We start from the raw sequence: 12,698 nt of genomic DNA, 5'->3' as shown, positions 1-12,698 counted from the left end.
AGAAGTGAACTGAGTCAACAGAAACTTCGCATCCAAGAGCTCCTTTCTCAGCTGGAAATGGCAAATGAGAAGGTAATTGAGGTAAGATAATGATTAATGTGGCAACTACTTTCAGCTACAACTTGATGCATATACACTAGGATCTTACCAGAAACTTTTAGATGAGTTATGTTGCTAGTTTATAAAAACTTAAATATTTTTGACAGGAACAGTTGTAGCTTGAAAAACCCACTCTGTTTCTCCTGTCATGTTCAAATGGAAAAGGAAGACAAGTTAACTTTATTTTGAAATTATAAAATAGGATAAAGGAGAGATCCTCTTTCATGGTTACTAATACTGCAACTTTAGACAATTCAGAAAATGTTTCTGAAGACACTGCTATGTATGCATGCCTCTGAAAGGGAGGAGGCATTGTTTTATGTATAATGTAGCATATGCAGAGAAGTAAAATTTTTCATATACTACGTGTGTAGTAGAATTTGCGATTCCTGTATATGTGTATATGCATGTAGATAAAAGCATCATCCATTAAAGATTAAAGGCAGGGTTGTTTTGGAATGTACATTGTTTAATAATTAATGGTCACTTTAGAGAACAGCTATTCTGTCAGTTTGCCTCATAAATCTGGGATAATATCTAATTCTGTTTAGGGTAAGTCCTTACATGTTGTTTTTTGTAGTGCTGTATTATTTAGAGGAGAAAAAAGGGGCTGATGCGAGAAAACTTCCATTCAAGTAAAGGATGATTAAGAAAGATTTTATACCTACTCTTTGATGAACAGAGCAGAAGAAAAAATCTGACACAAAAGATTATCTCCTTTTTATTATTTTGTATGTTCTTTTTCACTTTGAGAATAGCTAAAACATTTATATTGTAAGACTGTGTAAATTAAATTACCTGAATTAAAATGTCAGCTTTTATGCATCTGACTTAAAGATGGTGAAATAAATAAAGCTTCCTCTGAAGATTACTGTGATTGGAAAAGTGGTATGATCTCATCAACCCCAGTTTGTATATTTGATCTAGAAATTCTCTATTATGTGTCAGCAGTATGTGTTCAGTCTTTTCTTACTGTAGGAGGTAAACAACTGCACTTCATAAGTTCCTGTTGCTGTAAGCTTTCTCACTACAGTACATATGGATCAGATAAAGAGAACTTCACATTTGTAATGAGATATCTCATTTATACAGGATGAAAAATTAATGATGGAATATCGAGAATACATCAATAGGCTTCAAAGACGACTAAGCCAGGCAGAGCAGAGGGCAGCTACAGCATCTCAAAAGGTACAAAACTTTAACAAAAAACATGTTATTTTCACAAGCATACAAAAATCCCTTTGAACATTGGGAGGAAAAAAAAAAAAAAAACCACTTTGTATTTTCCCCAAGGCAGAGGTGATCATTTATGTGCCGTATTACTAACATAATTTGAACAAGCTTGTGTTTTGAATATGTCATCCCCAAAGTGATGCATATTCAATTAAATCCTAAGTCTTCTTCTGACAGGATGCTTAAGTGACATAGATCTGTTTAGGGAAACAAACCAGATGTGAATTAAACTTGTATGGTTCAAAATCTGAATGAAGGTTTATGATCATTTTCATATTCAAAAATGATAGAAAGTTAACAAAGAGGGGGAAAAAAGCTCCTTTTCATGTCAAATTAAATTTAGAGCTATAAAGTTAAAGAACTACAGCTCCTGTTTACATATAAAACAAGCTTTTTTAGCTTGTTGCAACTTATTTCAGCTATCATAAGTGATGGCTTCATGTGATAAAGAACAAACATTGTGCTAATGCATGCATCTATCTCTTGGGGAACCTCTGTCAGATTCAAAACATAAAGCATGTTTTTAGTTGATGGCTAGACAACAGCCTCTATAAAAATTGTTAGGTAGCATGGCCGTTTGGCGGGAATTCTATTTTGTTTTTTTTTTCAGGCAAATAAGCTTCCTCGTCTAATTTATTGCGTGGCTGCATGCAGAGGGTGGGGAGATGTGTGCAGTGGGTGAGGACAGACTCGATAGTGTGGACCTATACAGTGTTCATCAAATGGCAACCTTGAGCATCCTCTGTCACATCATGTGAACTCCCTGTGTTGTTAATTTCTTGTCTGCACACGTGTATTTTCATTAGCAGCCTCCAGTGGCTATGTCCCCCAAGAGTGCTGGCGAAGCACACCCCACTGTAGTTACTATCAGTTAGGTACCGTAAGTCCTGTGGTATATGAAAAGTACTGAAAATTGTGCAGACAGTCAGAATAGGAAATACTTGGTTTTCTCCAGGGTCTGGGGAGGGGGCAAAGAAAGGGAAGATGTTTGTGTATCACTGCAAAGGTAAATGTGCCTAGTGCATGTTTCAGTGACCCTGAAAACTTTAGACAAGCTGTGTCCGTTAGAGCCATGTATGTGCCTAAGACTTCCTTATACACCTGTGTGATTATGTAATGGGCTGAATTGTTGCAGACTTCTTTTTTCCAGTTCTCTTATAACTCAGAATTCCAACTTTCACCTGTACCCTTCAATATTGTCTCAACATAAGGGATTTGGGAAGGAAAAGTTTTGCTTATCTTCAAGGGGAAAGAGAGAAACTTCAGGCTGTAACTGCCTTAAACACTGTGCTATGTATAGCACAAATGCTACGTTGTCTCTGCTGGACAGCAGGGTGTTTTTTCCCATCTAGCATTCCTCTTTCCGTGCTATTCAAGCTGTACATCTTAAAGCAAATCCCATGAAGGGTTTCTACACTGGGTTCACTTATTTGACAAGCAAATTTGTTATTCTAGTTGGTCTCCTATACAGAAAAGGCAGTCCTTCCTCCTAATTTTATATGGTGATTTAGGAAACACTGTTTACAAATTACAGAATTTTAATGCGGGTGTTCCCATATAAGTTGCAGAGAGGAAATGTTCAGTCAATCCAAATTGTCTAATTAGAACAAATGGCATTTTTTTCCCCAACAGCAATGAATAAGTGGACATAGCTGCCAAGCTATCATAATATAAACTATCTTTTCTGGCTGTAGATGCTTTCTGTCACTACAAGGTCTCTCCAGCTGGTGAAAATTTGCTCTGAAAGACTGATTATTTTTTTTTAATTTCCTTTGTCATATGGATCTGTTAGCTCCAATATTTCTGAGACATTATCTTGCCTAAAGGAGTGTGGTCACATCAGCTTYCAAGGGAGCAAATTCATGGCCTCAGTACCCATATAGGAAGAGGTTTTGCTGTTCCTGAAAACATCAGTAATTATCTGTTCCTCATCAGTCTCCCTCGGAAAGGTAACAAAGCAAATTTGATAGGACATGTAGAAGCTATTTTGTTGTCCAGATCTTATTGCCAGTCTTCAGAACTGCCTTGCCCTCTTCAGGCTTGGCAGAGACTACTGCTGACAAACATCTGGCATGGCTTCTCTGTAGTGACTCAGGAACTTTTCTGTCAACCCCTCTCTCCTTCCCCTGCCCCCCCCCCCCCAAAGCCCTACTGTCAGTGCTTCTGCTAAAGGCTGGAAAAAGGGGTCTTCAGGAGTACTGGTACAAGAATGTCTACTCTTTTGAATCTGAAGAAAGGAAGTCTTCACACTTTCCTAGGTCTCAGAAGACTGAATGTGTATATATGCCTCCTCAGATTCAGGGTGGTAACTCTTCACTGTATTCTTAATCTGCAGATTCAGGGTTGCTTTCTGACTTTACTGAATTGTGTATTCTCATTATATTATCCAGTTTACTTGTAATTCTAAATCCAGTATAGGGTAGAAGGACTTCACCATCCCTGTCTTAGAGCTTATTGAACTTCCCTCATGCCTGCATGCTTGATTACATGTCACACACATTGACAAAACATATTCCAAACTCTTCCCACAACTGCTCAAGGGGCTTAGTATCTTGTGAAGCTGAATATCGTCAAAGACGAAGGTGAATTACTCACAGCATTCCTCCAGTTGGCAGRTGCAGCTCCTGCACTTGTCATTGAAGCTCAAACTGCTGGAATCAGCTTGTTGCAAAAGCAAGCTGGCTAGAGAGCAATCTGTTCATGTTTGTGAAACATTATGCATTTGACTTGGCTGCTAGATTTAGTGGCAGGTTTGGTAAAGCATTACTCCAGCTTTTGCTGACTGATGCAGCTGCTTTCCTCTTCATTTCATCCTGAAGAAGTTAATACAACCTGCAACTTGAACATAGAACTCTGTCAAAAAAGGAATGATGCTGACTTTCCTTACAGTTTGTGTGCTTCTGAGAGATGTAGCTAGTATGGATGGCATCATCTTTTCTCCCTTCCCTGCTCTTAGCTGAGGGAACTGACATTCAGTTGTTTGTTTTCCCATGAAAGCATATTTGAAAGATGCTAGTCATCCATGTGGCGCATATAAATATATATGTTTTAATTTGTGTATGTATATATATATATATGTATGTATGTGTATATATGTCTTCATTAGGATCTGCATCAATTACAGTTGCAGTTCCTCTAGGGTAATTAACCTCTTTACTTGTTTTAAGCTTTGCAGCAAAACTAGAAATTAGCAGAAAATGCAAACCTGGAAGCTCAGATGGCATCTCTGTAAATTATTAATGCATACAAGTATTTAGTAGTAGGCACAATTGCTGCCAAGGTTGACATAGGACGGATCTTGAAGGCTATTCAACAGGATTAGGACCTGGATGTGATGGCATCTCAAGAAAGTCATCTATGAGAAGCAGCGGCACTGATTTTTCCAAATACAGAGGGAACAACTTCTTGTATACTCGCATGTACCAGCAAAATATTGCTACTAAAATGATATGCAAAACTATCCTTATTCTGCTGACGTTCTGCCAGCACTCTTAAGTTTTACTGGGGGAAGGCTACCTCTGGAAGATAACAACCTCTGGAAGGTARCCTGTTGCAACAACATTAAAATTACCAGAAAGGAGGTGTTGGTYGCTTCAAGAGTGCGTGCCTAAGCAGTTGGTCCCATATTCCTTTCCCTCAGAAGCAAAGCTTTGGTCTTGTGTAAAGATTGCCCCAAAGCTGTTTCCAGGGCTTCGGTACAAACCAGATACATTTGTCGGTGTAGGATAAAATTTAATACTCTGCTTTCCCATCTCTCTCTCTCTCTTTGAAGTGCAGGGTTATTTTAACAGACTTCTCTACATTGATGCATGTCACCATGCATTCCCACGAGCTGTTAACTCAGCCTTTCTGAAGAACAAGTGGCCAGAGACAGGGCAGGAGGGAGCTCCTTAAGCTAGCATAGGTGCCTGGGGACATGAAACTAAGGCCTAAGTAGGGCTCTCAAATTAATATTCAGTCCACTGTCGAATAGGTGTGTAGGTGTGTGCTGTTGCTTTTTGCCCTCTAAGCCAAAGACARCTGCTTTTCAGTGATGCTTTATTGTATGCTCTAGCTTGTGCAGTATTTTGGTATGAAAGAAGTATTTTGGTATGAAAAAAATGTTAAAATTTACCAKTGTTTAGTTCATGACTATAAATCTTAGCTTAAATAACAGTACTTCAGTGAGGAATCATCATTACAAATAAAGGATCATTTTTGCAGTTTTAAAATGTGTGCATTTTCTGTGTAAATGTCTTTTAAGTGTACTCCTGATAACCTGTTTTTCTTCATTTGCAATTCTTTGGGATCTGAAATAGGATAAAAACAATAACCACCTACAGACTGTATTGTAAATTCTTTCATTTACCCCAAATTCTCACTTGTCTAAGCTTGTTCCATCTCCTCCATGACATTTTCTGTATTGAAGTTTTACTAACATTCAGGTCCTACAACGATTTTTATAAGAAGGGGAAACTATCTGCTTGTTTTTAATTACAGCTCAGCGTGATAACTGCACACAAGAAAAAAGTTGCTTCCCTGAAGGAGTTGGAAAATATTTAAATATATGTATTGTTCATTCACACCATGTTGGAGTTGAGAAGATTGCTGAAGAAACTCCTCATTGGAGCATTAAAGTCAAATGCATAGCAAGATTTTTTTGTAAAATTTGCAGAAACATTTTCTATTTTATTCAGGTAAGGAAGGGAGTGGATGAAGCTACTRTATCTCTATGCATAGTAAAGACAGGAAGACGACTGCAAAATGATGTCATTAAAGTCCTTCAATGTAGCAAATTCAACAACCTGATACAGTGCTGTGGTATATCGGTCTTTTTGGTGAAAATCACCCATTCCAACCATGACAAGATTGTGTACAGGGACTAGATAACAGTATATTAGAATTAGTAAACATCTTTGCTCATGTATAGTTTGTACCTTTTTCTTTTTCTTTCAATAGCCTGTGAACATTTTGAAGATGCTTTATGTAAGGTGTGCTGAAATCACTTATGATTTATAATAAGATACGAATTATGTCACAAATGTCAAATTGTTGCTGTTTTTATAGGAGGTGTGGTAACTGGGAAATACCTCTGTTGTCTTCCATTTGTAAGAATTCAGTTCAGTTTGTTCTGATGCCCCTGGAAAACAGTTAATAAATAAAGTGTTGCTATGGTTATTCATAGAGCTAGTTTCTAAGGACCATAATCCTTTCTCAGTTGTGCTTTTTCTTCCTAATTATTATTTTACATTTGTTCCTTGCCTTTGTGTTGATCTGCTTTTTGGTTTGTACATCTGGGAATTTGAGATACCTATTACTTCAATTTGCACAAAGTTGGTAAAGTCATCCAGAAAAATCTGCAGCTTTTATGCATTCTGAAACAGCATGCTTGAATTCTACAGATTCCAGAATGTGGGGATCTTCTTGGGTACAAGTTTTTCTTTAATAGAGAAGAAACTCCAGCTATATTATTCTAAAATCAGGACTGACCTCTGTTTTCTCAAATTTTGAAGTGCTCCAGATTTTAAGCAACTGTGCATATATAGATATGCATATGTACATATATATACACACACATAGAGGGAGGTAAGTACCAAGCACCTTATTTTCATTTGCATAGTGCATAACTGAGATGATGACACACTACTTCCATTCACTGCCCCTTGGAGAGATGCTCTAGCTGTGAGGCTAAACCTGGTTGGTAGGTGTGGGTTGTCTGTTTTTGAGCAGCAGGATTTGTGCATCTGTTCCTTTGCTTCTAGAGGCACAGAAGATGCTTGCTTACTTTTTAATGATGGGTATATTCATTTTCAGCTGTTGGTGTAGCTCTTGTGTAAGAGTGGTTATTTGCCAGAATATGAACTGAGATGATGACCCAAGCACTTAATAGCAAGCAAAGTTAGGGAGCAGTGGAGCAGTCTTGGCAGATACACCTCAGGAAAGAATCAGATTTCCCTCTCTTTCCTCYATCTCAGAGGAGCTTAAAAAAAAATTGAACAAATACATCTGTCCACAAAAGGGAATGTGGTCAAATTAAGCTTGCCATCCTAACCACCCCTCCTTTCATTTCAGTTTGACTTCTAGAGGGGGCTCCTGGCTTGCACATACTTGTTCCTCACAAGCTGGACTTTCAGAGGAAGGGCACTTGCTGATGCAATCAAGATTTAAGGTCTGCTGGTTCTCCTCCTTGTGACACTAGGTTATTTAATGGAATTGAACATTGGGCTTTTTGATCATCTTCCCTAGTTATTTTACCTTGTAGCTCTTTGTTGAAAAGCTGTCTCCCCCACCTTCCTTTTCCATCCCAACACTAGCGTTTTAAGTGTTTTAAGATTCTTTAGTGTGGTATTAATGCTCCCCAGTGAGTAAAACCTTTATTCTTGTCTATGTTTATTTAGGAAAATAGTTTCTAGGTGATATTTACTTCTACTCAACAGGTGAGAGACTGAATATGTAGGAGTGCCTGTTCCTTCTGGCACAGGTCATTTTGCATACCTTGAACTGTTTCTCAAAAGATTTGTCACTGCCTACAAGAAGCTCTTGCATAGCCTTTTGAAGTGGCTAGCAGCTCTGCCCTCAGCTCTGACGGTCTTATTCGTGTAACCTCAGCGATGCAGCGCCTTTCAGAAACGCAGCCACAAGCACCATCTGTAAGGCAGCTGCAAGAACCCCTTTCAGCCTTTTGGTCCAGCTCTGAAGAACTTGAAGCAGTAGTACCTCAGGGGAGGGCTATGCTTTAGTCTTCATTCTTTGCAATGTTCTGTGAGGGGCAACACTCACAATTGCGCACAATGCGAATGCATGCACATGTAAGTACATACAGATTTGACAGAGAAAAGGTACTCACCGGTAGCCATTTTTCAAAATGCATATGCATTCACAACCTTGTCCTTTCTTGCTCTGCTGAGTCCTTTCCATGTTTCAGCACCTTGGGTAAAGAGGAACCAAGAACGAGGGACAGGTTGTGCCCCCTCACCTGCTTGGAGCAGCTTGTGTCCTACAGATCCTGCTATAGCAGCAAATGTGCCTGCCAGTGTTGCCTGATGGCATGGATGTACACTCAGCCTGCTTACCTTGAACACCTACAGCTAGGAAACCTCTTTTGCTTCTCCAGGGGAATGTGTATGAAGAKTTTGAACTTTGGAAGGACAGTGCATGTCAAAGAATTTGAGGTAAGCAACATCTCTTTGAGGATGTCAAGAAAAAAAGTTAATGTATAATTTTCTGCTGACTGGATAGGCACAGCTGTCAGTAATGAGACCCCATACTAATTGTCAGATAATTTTTTTTGCAAACTTAGGATGCATTTTTGATACCTGTAGTGATCCAAATTAAATGCTTATTTTAACTACAAAAGTAGTTCAAATCATTGCAGTAAGTGTTTATGCAAAACCCCAAACAGAATAATTAGTGCAGATTCTAAAACACTGCTACAAACCTATTGCAAAAATGTACAGCATTTATTCACATACAGACAAAAAGGCACAATTCTACTGAATATTTTAACAAAAAAATACAGCTGTCTTCAACTAGGTCTTTATAAATACTTCAAAAAAGGGGGAAAATAAATACAGGATTGGGCCATGTAATATAAAATAGTCATCTCTACATATACTTTTTATTTCTATCTGTTCTCTTCATGCACCTTTTTAATTTTAGCTGAATGGACACCAAAGCTAGGCACATAGTGAAAAATCTTCTGTACAAGGTTTTACAAATGTAATGACAGTTTTTTCAAATTTCTGAAATTAAGATTTATACACAACACGTATAACCCTTCATTTAGATTTGTGTGAGTTTATAACCTAACAAATGGCATTTCAGGCAACTTTACAAAAGTTTTAACTAGCCTACGGTTTGACATACACCAATCATAATCAAAGATTTCTTGGTCAGTCTGCACAAGAAAAGGTAACGCTTAAAAAAAAAAAAAAAATCAGCAAATGGTTTTATCCCAATAAAATACAGGGGGTGGATTTGTATTCTCACTGCTGTACTTACGACACCTTCTGCTGAACGCTAAGCCTGGGAGACAAAACTAACCTAGTGGTCATACTGCAGTCATCTTACAGCTTTTTGTAATTAGGGGATGGGTGAAAAGCGCTTTTTTGTTTTTGGTTCAGTGTAACTTGAAACATTAGAAAGCTTATTAACCTAAACGTTGGGGAGCAAAACAGATAAGGCATTAATTCTGCACAATGCTAGCATTCATAATAGTGCAAATTAATCAGGTACCTCTTTCAAACTGGTGTGAGGTTAAATGTTTACTTAGAATCAAAATTTAGATTATTCCATCTATGGCTTGACAAACAATTCCCTATATGTCACAAGCTTCTTACAGAAACTAACAATGCTTGTCTAGAAAATGTTGCTATATGTTGAACAGAACTACTTGCATTTACCTTTTGCCTATCTTGTTGCTTTCTGATCAGATAAGTACTCTTATTTTATCTCATCCCAAGAATGACTACATAATTTCAGATTCACCAACGCCCTGTTAGACTTTAATCTGGCCAACTCATGAGACTAACCTAATTTCTTGGGAGCAGCAATGGTATTTTAAAAGTACACTGTGTTAAACAAAATTTCCCCTCTTCAATATCATCCCAAAAGGTATCAAAAGGTTAAGACTTCTAAGTTTTAAAACATGACAGGGACGCTTTCTGTCAAAATATTCAACTAAGTGATAACTTGCATAGCAAGATAGGGTGTTAATAAGCCTTTTTCTGATTGAATCCTCTGGAAGACTCCGTTATGGCAGTTCTATTGTATTTTAAAATTTTCCCTGCTCAAGAGGCAAGGGTCTAACATTAAAAAAATAACTGAATACGTTAACAGTAGGCTAGGAGTAGAAAAGGGAGGGGCTCTTCTTTATGCCTGCATTTCTGTAACTCATTGCTGCTTGAACTTTAACTAATATATACCTGACTTAAATCTATGCAGAATTCCAAAACTTACAGGCTCCTAATAATCCACTGTTATGTGTGCACTCTACTCAGTACAAAACAGTATCCTAATGAACTGTTAATATTATTGCTGATAGCTTACTAGTTATTGCCATTTGCAATTATTAAAAAAAGTAGTATGCAATCAGAAGGTGAGTTCCCTCTTCCATCAAATCTAGTCCAGAATAGAATGAAATAATTTTTCTTCATTTGAATGTAAAGAGCTAATCACAATTTATTGCCTTTCCATTTTATTCTCTTTAAAAATATATATTTATGTCCACTTTAAAGTAACCCTTTAGTGTCATAAGCCTGGCTTTMCCAATACATACCATTAGTGCATATGTGGTGGGCTTTGGGAAATCCTACTGACTAGTGCCTTAGATTTTTTTTTTTTCTTGAATTGTCATTGTAGTCCAGGAGGCAGGTGACTAAATGCTGATGGGTTATTCCACAGGGTGCAGTAACCCATAAGCCTGCTCTCTTCTCAAAACTAAGCTGTTTGGGAGTTCTTTCTGTGCTCAGTCTGAGTCTTGTCAAGCTGCTGCACTGTAAGGCAGCTGCAGCCCTGACCTGTCCCTTCCTTTCTCCAGTATAAAATCATGTTTATATCTGGCCATCTCTTAGATGTATTTACATGTAAACTCTGGAGTTTATGGAGGGTTTTGAGCTGCCATATATGCTCAAATTGAATGCAACAAAAAGCATTCTGCAAACAAAGGACAAAGACTTACCACCAACCAAGGAAAGTGACCAGTTTTAACAGGGTTTTGCAGTGCAGTATGGTTAAATAACCACCTTTGAGTTAGTACACTCTAGTTAAATTACCAGCTTGTGCTTTTTTGGATGGGAGGGGAAGGGAACAAAAAAAAAAAAAAAATCTTATCAGTGCTGTTTAGCTAAACAGGGATGAATGCAGCCTACCTCCCCCTACCCACCCTAGCCCCTCCTAAAGTTTTTAGAGATTTTAGTGTTCATCACAAATCCTATTTTAGTAGTGATGTCATTTCTCTACTTCATCAGGAAAGTTGCAAATAAAGATTCAAATTTCTCACAGAATGGTTTGGGGGGGGGACAAAAAACATATCTTTTAAGTGCATGTAAACATGTTTATACAGCTCAGGAATAATGGATTCAATTTGTCAGTCTGTAGCCATGCCTAAGAACTCTCCCCTCTCACACCAATAAATAATGTGGGGTTGGCTTGTAGGCAGTGACTCTACTGACCATGGTGCTGACACTACATCCCTCTGTCCGGTCAGGATGCCAGAATGCTTCTCCTAATAATGTCCGTCCTCCTGTTGATCGTGCTGTTGGGACTGAGCCTCTGCTGTCTGCACTTTTTTTCAGCCACTTCAGTTTCTGAGTCGCTCATTTCAGCGTCGGGGACATACCCATCATTCTCGCTGTCGGGCTTTAGCTTGTTTTTCGCCCTGTCCTTCGGTGAAACCCTGCCCATGCCCAGGTAGGGGTAGCTGGAGTTCTGGCAGCAGGTCTCCTCCGGACTCTCGCCCTGCTGCTGTCTCTCCCCCTTCTTTGGAATTCGGAATCCGCCCCAGTTTTTCACTGGGCTCGTGGGCGTCATAGGCACTTTAACTACTGTCTGATTAGAGTTTATTTTGACGAGACCTCCATTGCATTTAGGCACTATATCCCTCCGCGTGCCAGGTGCTGTCCTACCACTGGAGTGGTTCACAGCCCTCTTGTTTTCTGATTGCCTCTGAGAGAGTTCTGTGGGTCTCAGCGGTTTGTGGTTGTGTTTAGAAGTCTTTTCCTTCAGTTCTGCCTTGATTACCTCACACTGTGGACGATTGTCTCTTCTTTTCCTGTGGTCTGGTATAACTATGCCATTTTTCTGCTGTGCTGATACAACCTGTGCTTCTGCAAAGGTCTTGTCAAAATTTATAAAGCTACCTGGAGTTGCACCACCTTCCCTTTGGCTGGGCTGCCTCAGCATGGATTTGCTGTCATTCCCAGAGCTATTTCTTACTCTGTCACTCTTGTGTGATTTTTTCAAAGAGTGGGTTAGAGACATGCCCATCTGTTTCCTGAAGAATGCAGAATGCCATTTCAAGTCCTCTATCTTAGGGGCATCAGGACCCAAAGATGGACTATTGAACAACACCATGTTTTCCATTGAGGAGAATGAGGAAGGCACACCTAAATGTAAACAAATTAAGTTAAAGCCAAGCAGCTGCATGTCTTTGTTATGTACCACTTTTCTGAACCGCACCTATTTTTAACTCTATTCTTCATGCCAGTGAGGCATTCTTCAGCATATATGGGCATTTGGTGGCCTATCCAGCAGTATATCATGACTATGCGGGTGCCTATGTAGTGGGTTCACTATGTACTGCCCATGGGGGTTACCTTCCTTATAGCAGTGCTGCACCTGTTTGTTATACTTGCGGTGAATGTAAATCCCAACACTGCTGCATGCAC

General features: G+C 38.8%; 2 protein-coding genes across 14 annotated transcripts in view; one reads left to right on the top strand and one right to left on the bottom strand.

Moving 5' to 3' along the window:
* The window catches only part of SCLT1 (sodium channel and clathrin linker 1), a 51,439-nt gene extending 42,192 nt beyond the window's left edge, over positions 1–9,247 (top strand). For 3 of the 8 annotated variants that reach the window (XM_026073621.1, XM_026073626.1, XM_026073627.1), the window contains 3 exons: positions 3–81; positions 1,192–1,287; positions 5,812–6,497. In XM_026073621.1, the coding sequence (XP_025929406.1) occupies positions 3–81; positions 1,192–1,287; positions 5,812–5,874 (238 nt within the window). In that variant the 3' untranslated portion in view covers positions 5,875–6,497. Of the gene's footprint in view, positions 1–2; positions 82–1,191; positions 1,288–3,124; positions 6,498–7,383; positions 8,121–8,236 lie in introns of those variants that run through there. The other 5 variants (XR_003254818.1, XR_003254819.1, XM_026073622.1 and 2 more) reach the window with 5 other exon arrangements.
* The window catches only part of JADE1 (jade family PHD finger 1), a 48,769-nt gene continuing 44,823 nt past the window's right edge, over positions 8,753–12,698 (bottom strand). For all 6 annotated transcript variants that reach the window (XM_026073619.1, XM_026073615.1, XM_026073618.1 and 3 more), the window contains exon 11: positions 8,753–12,416. In XM_026073619.1, coding sequence (XP_025929404.1) covers positions 11,515–12,416 — 902 coding nt within the window. In that variant the 3' untranslated portion in view covers positions 8,753–11,514. The remainder of the gene's footprint in view (positions 12,417–12,698) is intronic.

This window comes from Apteryx rowi, unplaced genomic scaffold, assembly GCF_003343035.1.
Source record: "Apteryx rowi isolate R43461 unplaced genomic scaffold, aptRow1 scaffold_371, whole genome shotgun sequence".
Classification (NCBI taxonomy): Eukaryota; Metazoa; Chordata; class Aves; order Apterygiformes; family Apterygidae; genus Apteryx; species Apteryx rowi.
The sequence above is the reverse complement of the archived record's forward strand: the minus strand, read 5'-3'. Positions and strand labels throughout refer to the sequence as shown.